Source organism: Ornithodoros turicata, chromosome 7 (genome assembly GCF_037126465.1).
Source record: "Ornithodoros turicata isolate Travis chromosome 7, ASM3712646v1, whole genome shotgun sequence".
NCBI lineage: Eukaryota > Metazoa > Arthropoda > Arachnida > Ixodida > Argasidae > Ornithodoros > Ornithodoros turicata.
Window position 1 is genome coordinate 27075701 of NC_088207.1, and position 18789 is coordinate 27094489.

Below are 18789 nucleotides of genomic sequence, written 5' to 3' on the forward strand. Positions count from 1 at the left end.
GAGTACTTCTCGCACCGAACAAACACACTTCAATGGCAATCTTCGTTGTTTTGTAGCCCCACAAAAAACAATGACGCAGCCGACAGGATTCGAACCTGTGCGGGGAAACCCCAATGGATTTCGAGTCCATCGCCTTAACCACTCGGCCACGACTGCAACGGTATCAGTGTTCACGACGACTATGATTTCCCGTCTGTCGGTAAAATTCAAAGGAATACATTGAACAGCGTGTACAGTCTCGTCCGGAGGCTCCTGTCGTGTATGTTCGCCAGCAGCTTCACCTCGGGGAGCTGCAGTACCTTTTTAGCATTGTAGACGAAAACGTCGCAGACATTACACTCTTTGAATGTCCACAAGTGCCCTCTATTCAACCATAATCAAGGTTCATTTCATTCGTAAGTAATTTTAAAATGAGCATGGAAGGCGCATGGAACATATACTTTTTTTACCGCGTGATATGACCATACTACGTGCAGGGATCCTCACGCCAAATTTTTCCCTTGGGGAAGTAAGAATTTTCCTTAAAAAATTCATTTACAAGAATATGCGCAGCGGCGGCGATCTCGCCCGTGCTAGTCCTGGCCCGTGGTGACGTCAAGTTAGTCGGTACTCTTTATTGGCTGGCGCGAATCGTCTGCTAGCGAGAACGACCAGTCAAGACGCGCGAGGGGCGGCGCGATATGCAACTGCAAAGGTTGCATTTGGTATTGCATTTGGGAGGAGGGCTATCTAGAGTCACTAAATAAGCTTATTTAGTGACTCTAGGGCTATCGAGGGTGAAATCCTCTTCCCCCCCGTGTACGTTCCCATAAATCCCCTTCCGAAATATTTTTCTGCTACGCCACTGCACTAGAGTCTTTTTTCGATGCCAGCGCCCCCTCGGGACAAACGCTGCGTTAAACGCTTGGCACCAGTCAGCAGCGTGAAGCACCATTGTGTCAGTTTCGCCATTCGAAAGCATTTCATTCGAGACTATCTGCAAGTGATTGACGTAACTGACATGACATGGTGATTGACGTGACGTCACGGACTAGCTGCCGTAGAAAAGAGCTTTCCTGGCCCGCGAGATTTAAAGGTCTTTGTTGCCCAGGAAGTTCAACCTTTGCGTCAAAAACTTTTTGTAAATATACACAGTAGTTGGAGAGAAAATGGATACCGAAGTTTCATCAAAACTAATTATCACGAGTTCCCGCCCTGGCGCTACCTTGACGAGGTTGTTTATCCTACAGCTTCCGGTGCGCAACTTCGACACTTCGACTAAAGTTTGCTTCGCTACCGAAAACCACTTGTAATCCGTTGTTTATTTTCGCCGCAGACATACCTCCAAAGGGTTCCTCGAGGATGCCTGATCCACGACCTACTACTATACTAGAGACCTGGACAGCTGGCGATCCCCTATGGGAGAGACAGGTCACGGGTTAGTTACGTTAGTGACCGCTGCAAGCGCCACGTAGCATTATTGGGGAGAGGGAATCACCCTTGCCACCGCCTTTAGTCTGCTACGCAGGGATACACAGGCTGTTGCTAAGCACGCGCTATTATCTCTCTTATACTGCTTCGTCGTTGTCAACACAGCCTACCATACATCGCCGCGGTTTCGACAAGTCACGTGGTAGCGAATAGTGCGAGCTAGCGCCAAATCCCATAGCCAAGCGGCGATTGCCAGAACTACTACCCCGGTGCTGGGAGCATTGCGGATGTCCAGGTCTCTAGTATAGTACGTAGTAGGTCATGGCTTGATCAACAATCTGTTTCCTAAACGGAAGATTGGAAGGACATGCAAACATTGTAAGGAATGCCTCTTTGGACACCGACACAGCAAAGCCTGTATCGGAGCCTTTGGTAAACCTCCTTTTCTGGTTCCCGCCTTGAGCTTATCCGTTCTCCACTGGCTTCCCGGTAGTTGCGCCGCTTTCTACAATTTTTGTCATCCTTGGACGCATGTTCCCAGTTTTCAACATTATCCTATATGCCTGGTCGCGTTTGCCACGTTTGTGGTACACGCATCGAGGTCAAGCATGTTTGCTGGTTTTCTTGGCCTCTCCATCCCCACGTTTTATGCATATCGCCTTGTCCATGCGAGTATGACCACGGTTGCGCACACTTCTTGTACTTCGGTTCCGTACAAATTCTACACTTTCCTTACTGTTGACGCTGCTGTACGAGTATACCCAACGGTGCTCTCATCACGTCAAAATATTTCTCCGTCTTTCTCGTTGTCCTAAAGCCAATGAGAGTACTAAAAACACTGCAGGCAACCTCGCTAACTCTCATTCTAAAGCAAAAAAAGGCTGGTCCAGGAAGGTTTGATGTGGCGCGGGACAGGCTCTGGTCCAGGATACAAGACAGCACCATTTGCGACGCCCACAAAAATAATAAAGCAAGGTCATTTTGCTCTGCAAAACGGACAGCAGATCTTTCTATTGTTTTATCTGCTGTCTTCTCGAAGATGGCGAATACGGAACGCTTGACTGACAACATCCTAGAATGGCAGAGAAACACTGTAGCCGAAAGGAAGTCGCTTTGCCAGGTAATTGCTCCGACGTACTGAGACAAAATGCCGCGCCCGGCGCCGTTTTCCTTCGTTTCCTAGGTAAATTGCTGGTCTCGCACGCGGGGCCAAGCTGCATGATGTGTCTGGTGCCTTTCACCTACCCGTATCGTGTTCCTACCTATCACTACCGATGGGCGTTTCTCAAGCGCGGTCAGTGACATGAATACAACGCACCACACTGCTGACTCTAGCAGGAAACAGAAATCGTAACATCGGCACTAAAGTACACAGCAATCAATGCGCGTGCGTCAAGTGTAAGTACTTCTTATACATCTAGCTGAGTGGCACTTGAACGATTCGCTCCGATGTCAAGCAGCTGGACCACGGCGCGATACCGGAGGTTGCGCGGCATCAGCTCTTCCACGAAAAACTCCGATGTATAAGCGCACTTTTTCCGGGCGCGTTTTGCAAGGTTTTACGCAATACTGCAATACTGTGCTTTTTACGTCGTAGCTTGTTCTTCCGAATTACGAGTGCGTCACATCGGCTGAGTGAGTCCTAGTGCCAGCATCGTTATCGTTCCTTCGGAAGTGGTTAGCAGTACAAGGACTGCCCTCGTCGGTAGCAGCTCAGTCGGTAAGGTTTTGGCTTGCTGAGCTCAAGATCGCAGGTTCAAACCAGGACTGTAGCAATGTGGGGGAGGTAAAGATAGGGTGCCTCAATACTAGCAACCTCAGAGGGAGCTAGTATTCAGGCACCAGCAAACCACTTCCGAAGGTGCGGTACGATGACGGCAGACTCACTCAGCCGATGTGATGCACCCGTAATTCGGAAGAACAAGCTACGACGCAAAAAGGCATCGTATAATTTACTCTACGTACCCCAACGTGCCCTAATCTCTAGACTGACAGGAATATGTCGGCAAGCGCTAAAACGAAATACAAACAAACTCACATGATCCCAAAATTACGTTTCCTGCGAAGTATTAGTGTGACCAGGACAAGATGGCGGCTGTTTCACAAGTGAGCATTAAGTGAGCACAGAGGAAGCTAGTATCCAGGCACCCATACGGCAAACGTTGCTTCCAGCACCGTATGTAGGAGATTTCAGACGCACGTCAAAAGAACCCCACGTGGTCCAAATTATCTGCAGTCCTACCCTGCGGTACGTGCAACATGTCGCCACACAAATAGGCTGACTCACCTTACATGTGATTGATTGAATGATTTTAAAAGAAACCTTACATGTAACATCACGCATCTTTATTATTTCAGTACAAAGCCTCGTTTGCAAATCTACGCGTTCTACTGCGAGGATATCCGATAAGATTAATTACCGAACGTTCTAAAACACACAACACAACACAAGCCTCAACGTGCCTAAGATCATGAACAATAGATCTCTACCTGAAAGACGTCATCATGACGTTGGTAGACAGACCGAAACCGAAACAAATCGGAAGGTTCCACGAATGGGCACTTGTTCACAGCTTCCCATTGAAAGAAAAGTAGGACCAAAGGTAGCGTCCCTTTCAGAGACCATCGTAATCCCCTCAAGACCGTGGCTTCCGGGCGCGACCTTGTTCGCTACTATAGCTTTGAACATAGTTGAACTCTACCAAATTGGTGGCGTTGTCGAACACCGTAACGTCATTTGTTTACGAACAGGGAGAGGTCTATTGAAACATGGCTTTTCCGACGACTTCCATTTTTTTAATTACCGAGGTCTAAGGAAGTTGACGACGCACAGCAGGCGCGCTCTTTACTGTGATTTTTTATGGTGATGCATAAGCGCCAGGTGCACTTTCCGTCGTCCTGCATTCAAGATGCTCTGTTGAGCACGTTACAAAGAACGATGCTGCTGATTTTGATAAAAAGATACAAAATTCTGTAGTATTATAGCATTTCTACGTGGCATCCAAAAATGCGTGAAAATATAGATTCATGTCCCATGTCGTCAGCTGTACGCCTGCGATAAATTGTGATACATACGTTTGCCGCGAACACTGCAGCGCGTAAACCGCGCTTGTCAAAGCGAAAGCGCCAGATAAACGACTTCGGACTCGCCGACCACTCAGGCACTGACGTCGTAATGCATCTACGCACCCGTGAAATTATGTGAATGATCTGTCCAGAAGTTTATGAGCGTGTAAGGCTTAAAGCAACGCACACATTGCACCGACGCTTGTACGTCACGAAGGAACTTGCAGACTTTACAAATGCGTACCATACATCAAATTGGACGATGACGCTTGACTGGAGAGGTCAGGACCTGCGTATTGCAAAGAGGAGCTTCGTTATGCTTCACTGTCTCGTTTCTGGAATCATGACTTCCTGGCCTTTCGTGGCCGTGCCGAATTTTGCCTCGTTATTTCGAGCGATTTGAGGTTCGAAGACCTGGCGGCTCTTGAGACTGGTATTTCCACGAGGGACACGCAATATTTCGTTTCTACTGTGCAACGGCAGCAGGCATTCTATCAGTCATATAGGTGTTCAACTCGGGTATCCTTGTGGAACATTGCACGCGTGATGCTTCGATGCTTTACATACGAAAGGCGGAATGTTTTCGCAGCGGGGTGCCTTCTGTACGGAGAGTTTCGCTGGCACTGCTCAACCAAGTACGTGCACGCTCTTGACAAGTCCATGCGGGGCACTACCGGAAAGCGGAGCAGGCGAGAAATTGCAGTTTCCGATGAATTTATTGCTAAATTATTACTGAATCCCGTCAACTTGCCACGTTCCCGATAACAAGCAGTGTAGGTGATCGAATAATACCACTGACACACGGATTCGTGAACGCCGAAGCTGATGCTGCAGTGGCACAACGTTAGGCCACTTTGCCAGATAGGTTGCCAGAAGGCCCGCGGTCCTAGGTGAGGTCACGTGCCTTTGGGAACCATCAAGAATGGGCTTGTCGATACTGTGATGTCGTAGCTTTGAGTGGCAATGTCGTCCTTCATTATGACACGTATAGGATAATACTTATGCAAGGTGGTGGTGATGATAATGCAACTGCTTGCCGTAGTTGGCCACGCTAAGGCGGGCAACGTCACGACTATCGCAGGGGAGATCGTGTGTCCTGGGCAGCCTTTACAGGGAAGAACTCTCTGCCGATATTTGTCTTAAAACGTCTGAGAAGAACCCAGGGCAAACACCCAGACAGCACTTGGTCGGCGCACGGTTTCCAACTCGTTTCCAACTCATGCAAGTAACGAGAAGTAGACGAGGCGAGCTCCATCTGGTGTCCTCGATCCTCGTGTCTGAATGGTTGAGTGAGTGAGAAATGAGGAGACAATGGAAAGAGCGTGCTCGGCTGTCCGTCACTCTAGTACTTGAGGTACTATAACCCAGGGGAGCGCCATGCCAATGTGGCATAATCGTTCGCATCCCTGATTCGAGTAGGGTTCGAGTCCTGGCGTGGGCACATAATGGCAATTGGATTTTCGTTTTTTTCGTTTTTTCGTTTTTTTTTGTTTCTTTTTGTCCTTTTTTACCATTTAGATAGTACTTATGGTTTTACTAATTTTTCCTATGTCTATATACACTGATTAAATGATTCTGATTCTTGATGATTCTGTGTTGTTGTATTTTTCGTTGTAACCTCGGAGTGTGCTGCGCGGTTACGCTTCGCTGGCAATGGAGCAGGTAGCGCCTTTAATGTCTGCTGAAAGTTCCAACCTTTACCTCCTTTTTTTTTTTCTTCATCGTAATCTATAGCTAATCTAATCTCGACATGATTCAGTGAACCACCAGTATCGAAATATCACGAACCCGCCTTGAAGGTGCGATGAGACTCTACCAAGATGAGCAGCATCGACTATGTCAGTCGCAGGCTGTGGTTTGTTATGGAACAACTCATACCGAAAAAAAATCGCACATTCCTAGACCAAAAGAAAATCTTAAGAAAGCATTGTGACTTGACTCATTCTCCAGGTAGCAATACATGGAGACCATCAAGTCCACACAGTGCTTCGACCGTATACCAGAGAACATTTTAGCTGGAGGCAAGTTCCCAACGACAGCGGTGTTAGGCGCGGCCCCCCAATGTTTAGCATCCTAAGAAGAGCACGGGCACTGGCCGTTGAACCGCCCAGGTGGAAAGGCTCCGCCATGTCCCGCGATCCACAACTCAAATTGCGCAAGCGTTGATGGAATCTCCAAATTATAGAGCCCGCATCGAGCCGACGGTAGCGACAGCATGCGGCCAAGCCGGAGAGCTTTGTGTGTGTGGAAGAGATTTGAAGGGAGGTGGCGACGCTAACAACTGTGGAGGAACACAGCAGAGACACGTACAAAAGTGGCAGCGGTAAAGACACCGTCTGGATCCGGATATAGACTTTGTGATACGTGGCATTAAAAGTTGCTACACTGCGATGATATATTTGTGTACGGTTGAATTTTTATAGAGTAGGTGTGTCCGTCTGCTGTTGATGAATAGAGTGCAAAAAAAGGATAATGGAAAACAATGAAGATGTGTTCGACAGGTTCCGAATTTCTCTCGAGGCTTCGCCTGGCTTTGTATTCCCAGCATGCCACTGGCAATAATTGCTGGGGTTCATTTGGGTGATTTAATACGTCAATCTCAACGGAGCATTTTCCATGACGGAGAAAGAGGTACAGCTCCGATCAACCATAATAATAACGAAAAAATTCGGTCTCATTTCCCCGCTCGATAGCAGCCACCCTTGGGGCACTGGGGGAATGTTAAGTGAACAAAATCCTTGCATTAAACTAACAGAATAATTTTGTTCAATTAATATTTCCTCGTGGCCCCAAGGGTTGCTGTAATCGCGCCCGGGAACGAGACCACATTTTTTTCAGTGTTATTATTAAGGTTGACCTGAGCTGTACCACTCATAACAGGTAATATCCCGGGTACCTATCGTCCGGTTCCGATGAGAGGATGACAGGTATGCAGGAGTATGCATGCGCCTTCAGCTGTCAGCACTTTAATTGGTTTCAACATTTAGCAGGATCATGCACCATCAACAACATCATGCTAGAAATGACACGCGACTTTCTGTATTTCACTTACATGACTCCCACGTTCGCGATTTCTTTTTACAGCGTATAAAACACACTGAAGTACATTCTTTAATCTGAAGAGCTTTGAGCACTGTGTGGTACGCCTGGAGATCGACGTTAAGATGCTTTGAAATGCGACAAGGTAACCTGGCTATACCTTCTGCCTGCCGTTTAGTATTGCAACCGCAACAGACGGGTAAATTATGGTGCAGACCAACAGACAAACCTTTTGCCACAAAGCCACCGATGTTTCGTGGAGGTACGCGCGTACTTGCCTATTAGAGATATAGACTCGTAATCCCACACAAAATAAAAATCGAATCCCACATACAAAATTAAAAAAATCAATGGTTTGTGGGACCCTTCGTAAATGTCGCCGTGTCCGCTCCACAGACTCGCCCGTCGAAGAGATAGGCTCCCCGAACCTGTACAGGAGTTTCGGATGTGCTAACCCATCGGCCCTTGTCGTAAACCACAGACATAGTCATGGCCCACGGACGACCGAAATTAGTTGCCGAAAAGTAATTAACATGCGTCATGGTACATGACATGGTATGGTCTCCAATTAGTGCGTCGTAGCACCGTGTCGATGGACGTATACCACAGCGCGTAGTGCAGCAGGCAAGGTAGTAGGTATAGAGAGGACATCGTCAAGGTACACGTCAAGGTGTAGCACACTTATGCATAACATCATCTCCAACACTTTCCCTTCCGTATTTCATATTTAAAGTTTTGAGTACCTAATGTAATATTTTGAAGCTTCCCACTCCTCCGGCAAAGAGAACCGCAGAAACAGGAGCCCCCACGGACAGAAGGAACTTCCTTGACATGAGTTGTGGCGGCAGGAATATCAGAACCACCGACGTTGCAAGATTACAACAACATCAATGCGCGCTTTCATTCTTCGCCCGGCTATGATTAAGAAAACCTCGCCCTGCGCATGCGTGCTCGCCTAGAGGCACGGAGTGGAAAGTTGCCTAGGCTCGTGACTGCAGCACTCAATTACTGCAATTTATCACGAATGTCCCACTTCAGGTCGTGCTGGCCTCCAGCAGCCAGTTCGTTCGATAGGATTGATACGAAGCACGCGTTCGAGGGTAACACTGTCATAATGACTGAGTATTTCAGCAAGCAGCCTACAGGTGGTGCTACACCATGAAACCACTTGGTCCAACGCTGGTAGAATACGAATATAATAGGATATTGGTGTGGATGGGTGCATTGATTGGGTGTTGTCATGATATTAGAAAGTTTTAGAATGGGTGAATGGGTGGGGGGGGGGGGGGGAGTGGACCCAAACCCCAACGCTGTAACGTACGCGCAGCTTACAGCAAAGTGTTTCCATAACGCAGAGCACTGCGCGTGCAGCTACAGGTCCGCTACGGTTATAACAACCAAGGCTCATAAAAGAAATCAACAAAATAAAAAAATGACTCTTGTATGCATATAGTGCGTCGTTAGCACTAAAACTAACAGGGATCAGGGTAAAACAAACGAAATAAAACTTGTTGTCGATGTTTTCGGCCGCTTTCAGACGACACGCTCACGCAGGTCCTTAGAAGCGATACAAGCAAGCTAGCAAGGAAGGAATAGCAAGTCGGCCTATGCCTGACTAACCTTTCCTCGCTTCTTCTTCTTCTTTTTTTTTTTTTTTTTTCAATAAACATATCCCCCTTAGCAAGCAAGCTCGAAAAATAGCGTGCGCGGTTTGGGTTTCGAGCATGTGCAGTTGCAGCGACGCTGTTTCTTTGCGGCCTCGAATCTATCGGGTCCCCTATTGTAATACTCGTTTATTGTGGTGTGCGATCAGGTGATGATGGTGATGGTGATGTAATAAAGAAATAATAATTACGGGACGGTTACGACTCGCGTAACGCGAAATTCAGCGTCAGCTGCGCGTGTGGTGAAATGAGGTGAGATGAAAGTGTGTAGACAAATTTATTTAAGCGTGATGAGTATTGATTTGCGGTTGCTGAAATGGTTGGCGAGGTGAGTGCTGTCCTGAACGAGGGGGCTGTTCTGGAACACCAAGTCCATGCATGAGCCATGTCTATAGCCGTGCGCTGGCGGATGCCATTGCACAGCGTCATCTCTCTGTAAGGATTTAGCGAGTTTGAAATTGAGTAGGGAAGCTGTAGCCTTCAGGCACCGTCGATTATTTAAAAAGCTGCTCAACGTGCTACAGATTTATTACGTATCTGAAACATCTAAGTTGTAAGGTTTCAGGAGATCATGCAGTTCCTATAGGTACATATCATTCACTTTTCTGTCACTTTTTATGAAACTCCCCAATCATCATCATTAAAATGAAGCATAGTGATAACTCGGAGACTAGGAACACGAAAAAGGACAACACTGACAAAGTCTCAATTTGAGACTCTGTGTCCGTGTTCCGCGGACACCAGAGCATGTTCCTACACTCTTAAAAATAAACTTCGCCGCATAGCACGCTCCTAGCCAACCATCATCTCGAATGATATCGTTATCTGCCCTGATTTGATTTGCCTTGAAAACGAGAGGCGTACGCCTTTTTTGTGACACTTATGCTGTTCATAATTGTCACAAAAGGGCGTACGCCTCCCTCTCTCTTCGAATCACAAGCGATAACCCTATCACTTGTGGCAATGGTTGGCGCACAGCGTACTATGCGGTGAAGTTCAGTTCTTAAGAGTGTAGTCTTGTTGTAGTCTTGATCCTACACTGTTGAAACAGAACTTCACCCCATAGCACGCTCCTAGCTAACCGACATTCCGAATGATATCATTCTGTGTCCTTATTTGCTGAAAATGGGAGGAGGCACCCATCTGGGCCACATTATGCTTGTCCCAGATAGGCTCCTCCCACTGTTTTGAACGAATCATGACAAAGAATGATATCATTCGGTATGGTGGCTGTCTAGGAGCGTGCAATGTGGTGAAGTTCTATTCTAACAGCGTAGGGTTCTGGTCGCTTGTTGTCTCGCTATCCAACTGTGTGGTCGCTCGATCTGTAGCTCCCACAGGGTTACAATTATGCATCAGTATCACCAACGCGTTTGCTCGTTTTAGCCGTCCTTTAATTGTCATTTCATTGTCATGATGTGTTTTTGTATCATGTCACGGAACCACTCTGGTGGATCTACCACCTCCAAATTTTGCTTTATACAGCAATCCGTCTGCTACAGTCCCCGAAAAGGGACTGCGGCATCCAGAAACCAGTGTATGAGACCGATACGCTAATGTTCGGCATCGCTTCACAGTCTACTTGGCCAAATTTCTCTTCCGAAACCAGCTTACATATTACATATTACAAGATTCGCATTGCGTCACCAACTAAGGAAACCCCAGCGATAGTAGCATCATGATGACGCATCCAGGAACACGAATGGAAGCGCAGCACAGGCGATTGTCTCCGAGTTCGCGTGCTTCGCGTTCGTACCGCGATATACTAAGTGAAAAGCACTCGGTAAATGCCCTGACTTTCGCTTTTGACTGTACGTCTGGTGCTAACACAAAGGTCAATGACACGATAATTGCAGGCTCTCAGTGACTAGCAGACGGCCACCCGCACGCCGGTCGCTAAATGCCGCCCCCTGGTTGGACGTGTCCGTGTGACGCTTTCTCCGATTTTCAGAAAGGGAAACTCGGCACACTCTCCACATCCGGTGTCTACTTTTGCCATGCACTCCATGAAATCGTAGAGGAACTATACTCCACTAATTGGCGTCGGACTTTCGGCGAGCAGTAAAACATCGCTACAGTTTCGGAATCGGTCGGGATGGATGTGACAAGTTACGACATTTCCAGTTTCAATCCTGACCCTGCATACTTTACCCAGGAAGAAATGCCTTCAAGGACCAAGCAACTGAACCGCGCTATCTCTCCCGGAAAGGAAACTGGATCACTCTTTAGGAACCTCCTCTCGCTCAACTTGCTTTTAAACCGCGGCACGGCCTGACAGGAGGCTAATGAAAATCCGGCGCACAACACGGTGGCCAGCTTTATCAAGAACGAGTCGGTGACAACGGCTAATGACGCGACGACTCCTATCAAGAGATCCGCGCCTTTTAATGACCACCTCGGCGATGACCGAGGATCCATTGTTGCCAGCATACGTGACGTGCAACCCAAAGTGTTCCTTCTTTGAAAACACCAGAGGCCAGCAAAAGCGGTTCTTGCAGTCGCGTTCCGGATGCAGATGCCAACCACACCCCGTAACACAAGGGAGGGCCTGGTCGGACGCTGGGTAGACGATCCGCGAATAGATCGGTCTATCTCGCAGACGCGTAATAGAGGGGCCACCCTGCGTGATATATGGTACAGAGGATGCTCCTACTGGATTTATGTTTTGCTTCACGCACGTTTTGCTCGCGGATCACTTCGGCTGGTTGTTGCTGCGAGATGTTTATTGCAATGTGATAATGAGATATTTTCAGTGCTTTTTTTTTCGACCGGCTGCTGGATATATACACAACGATGCTTCGCTGTACCTCGCCGACATCACCGATATATTGTTGACCAGCGGACTCACAACTTGCAACATTTCTTATATCGTCGCTTTGGCGAGCCTTCCGTCAGACTGTCATCATACAAGGTGGATGCTGTGAGGCTAACAACGGGAAGCTGCGGATACCATAACCCCTACCTGAAAGATGAATGCTGACTAATCCTTGAAAGACTTGACTAAGCCGACAGACAATACCTTTTTTGCTGCATACGAAACGAACAGGAGCAAACAGATCGACTCTCCCACAATAGTCAATAAATTACGATGTTGAGATGCACACGCAATATAAGAAAGGGTTATCGACAGCGCCTTGGCCCCAGCCATTTCGACGTGATGAGGGTCTTGCGGTCCCTGGCTTGCGATTAAACACCTCCTGGTTGTGCAGGTTTTTGTGGGCTTTTTTTTACAGACACCAAGTTGGTGGATTTACAGTGACCTAGAGTGTAATATCTCGGGTCCCCGTGCCCACCATACTCTTTTTCGCGCTTTCATTTAGTTGTCGCTGCCATAGGTGTTTCCAGATGGGACAAGAGGGGCCATGTGTCTCCCCTTCCCCTTAAGCTCCAAGACCTCTTGCGGAAATTGCACGGCCCGTACTCGCAGGTCGTCTTGATCTATACTCAGACGCTGTCGTCATAATCTGAATCTTTTCCACCAGATCCTCTGCACATCAGGTTTCGACCGTCATCATTCTATTGCCTAGTACCCATTGGTTGCAAGCTTTGCCCCCCCCCCCCCCCCGCTTTCTTGAAGCTCTTTACACTCCACTGGAACAAATCCTGTGAACGCCCATGGCCGGGTGCTCTTCCATAAGCACCACGCTCTCCACTTTATTTTTATTTTTGTATCAAATCAAACGAAGGGGCTGTCTCGACTTATACCCTACACTCTTAAAATGAACTTCACCGCATAGCATGCTCCTAGCCAACCATCATCATTAATGATATCGTTATATACCCTGATTTGTTGAAAAATTGAGGCGTACGCCTTTTTTGTGACACTTACGCTGTTCATAATTGTCACAAAAAAGGCGTACGCCTCCCGTTTTCAACAAATCAGGGCAGATAACGATATCATTCGAGATTATGGTTGGCTAGGCGCGTGCTGTGCGGGTAAGTTCATTTTTAAGAGTGTAGTCAGACGGCAACCCTAAGGCCGTTAGCGGAACGGCGATTACTTCACCTGTTGTCCAACCATCATTTCGAATGACATCGCTCTCTGCCCTGATTTGTTGAAAATGGGAGGCGTATACACCCTTTTTTGTGTCAATTATGCAGTTCATAATTGCCACAAAAAGGGCGTACGCCTTCTGTTTTCAACAAATCATGGCAGAGAACGATGTCACTAGAAATGATGGTTGGACAACAGGTGAAGTTACCGCCACTCCACTAACGGCCTCGGGTTTGTCGTATGACTAGGGTATTAGAACACGTAAAAGCTGCCTGAAACAAAATGCGTCGAGTAGTAAAAATAGAACCGTCCACGTTGCCGACTGTGTGCTGTGTGTTCTCCGGGGGCATGCACGCACTTATTTCGGTAAGTCAATGAAACCGGTTGAACCAACTTTCACTGCTACGGCGTGACCAAGCGTTGTTAGCCGAGAAGATACACCGACGCTTCGCAGGAAGAAGACTTTTTCAGTCTATGTGACCTTATTGAAAGTGAAGAGGCGCTTCAAACACATGCACGGAGAAAGCGTCAGCCTCCGGGCACACAGACTGAAGTACTCAGACTCTTCACCGCTCCTGTCAATACATGTTCGCCTTGAAGGACGTTTGTAGAACAAGCTGCCAGAGCTTCACGTCGTCTAGGCTCAGGGATCATGCTGTTCGTATCGTCAAAAATGTTTGTTCGTCTATGTATTTGGTTCATGTGTCAAAGTACGAGGTATCTGAGACACACGGACCTCCTGTGTGAGTAGTAAAGGTAATTTAATACGTTTGCAGTGAAGTGACTGGTGTGCGAAACTTCAATCCCCAGCAACTCATAAAAACTATTTGCGGTGTTGGGATTGCAGTATGTCCATCAGGCATGAGTCAACTGTAGGTTTTCCAGCGCACATGATGCTATCTGCGTTGTGGAGTAATATAGTAAGCTATTAGTATATCAAACAAGAGGTGAAATGTCTCTTTTATTTTTCAATGCACCGAACCAATCATTAGGGATTACGCAGCATATTTTTTATGGAACAGTGTTTGGAACATGCACGTGCCTAATATACAAAATATGATCAGCCTACCGTGTCTAACAAATCAGGGGCAAGAACGTTGATATTCGGGATGCTGGTTGGCTAGGAGCGTGCTATGTGGTGAAACTGTGGTGATACGGGACATTATGCACCATCATCGCCCCCTTCTTCCCATGAAAAACCCTTCTCAAAGCATAGAGACCATAGCTCCATAGGCTCCGCACTGGGTCTGCGTTCACCAACTCTCAACTATTCAAGATCGGCTCTAAGGGTGACGCCTGCTGTGGCCACTGTCAACAACCCGAAACAATCGAACACATCCTGCGAGACTGCCGAGCGTACCATTCTGCGCGCGAAGCCCATCTCCCTCACCCCCACCTCGGGCACGCTGTCGGACATCCTCTACCCCGGTGGTTCTTCTGACGAACGTTCCGCTAAAGCGAGAAACCTTATTCTCTTTCTGCAAGAGGCAGGTCTTGCTCAACGGCCCATCTAATACTTTGCTCTCCCCAACGAACTCATGCACCCTCTACGCATCTCCACCCTTCATCCTCTATCCTCCATCCGTCCGTCTTTTTCTTTTCTTTTTGGCTACAGTCGTGACGACGGCCACTTCCGTGTGGCCAACAACGGCGAGCCGATCCTGCCATTACACTCTTAAAAATGAACTTCACCGCATAGCACGTTCCTAGCCAACCATCATCTGGAATGATATCGTTATCTGCTCTGATTTGTTGAAAACGGGAGGCGTACGCCTTTTTTGTGACAATTATGAACAGCATAAGTGTCACGAAAAAGGCGTACGCCTTCCGTTTTCAACAAATCAGGGCAGATAACGATATCATTCGAGATTATGGTTGCCTAGGAGCGTGCTATGCGGTGAAGTTCATTTTTAAGAGTGTACCCCCCGCCCCGCATTTTTAAGAGCGCAGGCATAGAGTTTTGATGTGTTCTACACGGAAATAGTTAGGAATCTTGTTTTCTTTATAGTTCAAAAGAAACGGAGAACACTGAATAAGTGTGACCGTTGCGAGGAACAAGAAGCGCGATTACACGGGATGTTTAACTGCCGGTGCTGGGGGGTATGCTTAATCGAAAGTAAAAAAAAAATGAAATGGAAAGAGCTGGGGGTACCCTATAAGCCTTACTACGAATGTGAGAAATTAGATGAGTCGCTGAGTGATATGGGAACGAATGGACACATGTACCCTTCTTGGGACATGACTACGTGAGAAGCAGTAAAAGAAGGGATTGGGCGGATTTCGCCGGGTACACTCTTAAAAATGAACTTCACCTCATAGCACGCTCCTAGCCAACCATAATCTCGAATGATATCGTTATCTGCCCTGATTTGTTGAAAACACGGGGCGTACGCCTTTTCTGTGACAATTATGAACAGCATAAGTGTCACAGAAATGGCGTACGCCCCCCGTTTTCAACAAATCAGGGTAGAGAACGATATCATTCGAGATGATGGTTGGCTAGGAGCGTGCTATGAGGTGAAGTTCATTTTTAAGAGTGTATATACGAATAGATCGTCAACATAGAGCTCTTGCAAATCTGAAAATGGATCACGTGGCAGCCCCTTCAGCCAGTTTCTCGCATTTATCAGGGATGCGAAGCTGTCACACCCGCCACCGACCTCCTTACCGTCGATATTTCATCCTACGTCACTCCAGCCAACCTCCGCGCGAGCGAAAAGAAACGCTGTACACGTTCTGCTCGACTTGCAGCAACGGAATCTTCGTTTGACAAGGAAACCATTATACTTGACTGCGAAACGAATGCCTTTGGCATTGATTACATTTCAACGTGAAAGGGCAAGCCTTGCCTCTGCGCAAAAGCTGACACCGCTATAATTATTTCCTGTACTGTAATTTATCCACGTTTCTCTGGAAGGGAAACGGCAGTGTTTTCTCGTCTGGCCCCAGGGAGCACATTAGAATGGAACTTCCATTTCGACTGCAGAACAAGATACGGAACAAAAAAATAAATAAAAAATCACGCGCAAACTGGTCAACAAGCATCTCTGGTTGTATCATTATGCGTTCTCAAAACGTGAGTAATAAAAAAGATAAAGAGGAATAAATCGTTGACCGTATGTCAAAGTCGTGACATCATCGTGAACGAATGATACACCCGATTAGCTAAGTGTATACAACCCTTCCAATGACTCGACAGCACCTGTGCCAGTCCCTTTATATATACGTTGGGGCAAATGATAGAAGATATCAGACCAATGAAAACAATTACACAGCCTACCTGTTCCGGTTTGAGTCCTGGCGGCACCCAAGTGTACTCCTCTAGGGCACACCCGCTGTCGTCATCGGAATGGGACTGACGCTGTGCAGGATCAAGAGGTACAGCGGGTGAACCACTGGTGGGGATTATTCCGGGTACCCCCGCACCACCTGGGCCAGAGACGCTTCCAACAGTCGCTGAGGCACTCTTCTGCAGAAGCCGTTCCACCTCAGCCTGGCTAGCCGGTCCAGTGGAGCCTTCCTGGTGATCCTCTCGTGGACACTTGCAATTGCGGCACACTTTTCTGCAAGATCAAGCACAGATGAAGTTAGAAACGTTGCGCCTCGGTTAACGTTGTACACGCTGCGAAAATAACACGTTTGACTGTGAAAGTCTCAGACGCTGAAGCTCGTGTTTTGTTAACAGTGTCCGCCTTAGCGCCGCGAAGCAACTGTGGCTGTGACCACGTGGCTATCTCCGCGTGCGAAGGAGCTGGAGGACACATTATGCATGTCCAAGATTGTCGCTTCCTCCTCTTTTCAATACATCAGAAGGGAAGACAGAATGATATCATTCGTAATGGTGGTTGGCTAGGGACGTGTTATGTGGTGAAGTTCTGTTTTAACATGAGTGAGGCCAGGCAAGCCGGTCTCGTCACCACCACCACCTAGTCATTAGCACGGCCTTGGACACCAACGATCGGATGTTGCGTTCATTCGGCCGCTGTTTTTTGATTTCATCTGTGTACGGCATTTTGACTTCGAAGGACAAATCTAAGTGATAAGTTTATATCAGTGCGACTTGCACCTCTTTTGGACATCGACAGCCTTTGCTACTTTGAATGAGCTGCTGGGGAGCTACCGTTTCCCTCAACAGGTAACTCCTCTATTTACTTGCAGACTTTATGTTCGATTCCTAAATATAGAGAGTTTTAGTGCGTCGTGGTGGTTCTGGGCGATGCGCGAAGCTCTCTTTGTCTTGCGCATGCGCAGAAGCATTAACACTACCCTTTACGTACGGAAAGGCGATAGCGTACGATGCACTAAAACTCACTGCAGTCAAACTCCTTTATAGCGAACACCTTTTTAACGAAAATACCACTACAGCAAATCTTTTTTGCGGTCCCGCTGGAGCCCTATAGGTCCAATAATGGACATCCTTTTTAACGAAAATACCTTTACTGCGATTTTTTTTTTTTTGCTGTCCCCTGAGTTTCGTTGTAAAGGAGTTTGACTGTAATGTCAGGACGCTGATGACGCAGAAGGAACGATGCAGACCCAAATTAAAATACAACACGGTGCGGTGCGTGAAATCCACGACAAAGCAAGATGAATACTATCAACCCACCCATTCGTTCAGCGAAGTCAAATAAACTACTATGAAGTGAATAAACTACGCCGGTGCCATACGCCTAATGCTGCCCTGAACTGAACACATGCACAGGGTTCCGGAGCGAACTAGAAGCCTGAAACGAAAAACGAACGAAAAAGACGTTATTTTTGGGCAAACCGGAAACTTTTATGCTCCGGAAGGAAACCGAAAATATGTTTTCGGTTTTCTGTTCAAATGAAAAATTGAACAGTTTGGCCCTTAAGGGTACGTAACGCAGGACCCCAAGTGCACAGTACATGGCAACAGCAACAACATGACATCAATCGGTGTTTGGGTAGGAAACTCACATTACAACAATGTGCCAGAGCGCAGGACGGGCTCCTTGTTTTTGTCTATAAGCCACATGATAGGACATTGTAACCTCTTTATTTCTCTCTCTGTTGGAAAGAATAAAGAGGATTATTTTCGCTACAATCAATTATCCTTACACCATGTGAAACTGAACCGGTTCGAACCGGTTTCGAACCGTTATTTTTTTTACTCCGGAGCTGAACCGGAACTGAACCGTTTTCTTTGAACCGAACCAGAACGAAAAACCTTTCGGCTCGACACCCTGCACATGCATAGTTGCAGAACTCGTCCCTTCCGAATAAGGCTGATATGCAGGGCCACCATGTATCTATGGATCGCCCGTTCACTTGTTTACATCTGTGTGTAACTTTGACACCAGTCGCACTGCAGAGGAACGAATAGGTAAAACCTTCGTCAGCATGATCAAGGCTTTACGTGAAGTACTCACTGGATTCATCCACATCTACATCGACCGTTCTAAGAAATAAAGCACCACATTGGTCTCCTTTATTTCTTCAACAGATCAGAACCCACGGAGAGAGCAGCCACGAAATTGCAGTGATTTAAGAGGCGATCGTGACTACGATTTCTCACTGATTGGCGCCGATAAAGCAAGTAGCTGCGGTCTACGTGGGAAAGACACTCGCAAAACAGAACGAAGGAAGGGAAACTAA

At 47.2% G+C, this 18789-nt stretch overlaps 1 protein-coding gene and 1 non-coding gene across 5 annotated transcripts in view; both read right to left on the reverse strand.

The window, feature by feature from the left end:
- LOC135400732 (protein prickle-like) overlaps positions 1 to 18789 on the reverse strand; it is a 239828-nt gene that overhangs the window by 11103 nt on the left and 209936 nt on the right. For all 4 annotated transcript variants that reach the window (XM_064632606.1, XM_064632605.1, XM_064632607.1 and 1 more), the window contains one exon: positions 16454 to 16736. In XM_064632606.1, the coding sequence (XP_064488676.1) occupies positions 16454 to 16736 (283 nt within the window). The remainder of the gene's footprint in view (positions 1 to 16453; positions 16737 to 18789) is intronic.
- Positions 75 to 156, reverse strand: Trnas-cga (transfer RNA serine (anticodon CGA)). The gene has a single exon. It is a non-coding gene; the product is annotated as a tRNA-Ser (tRNA).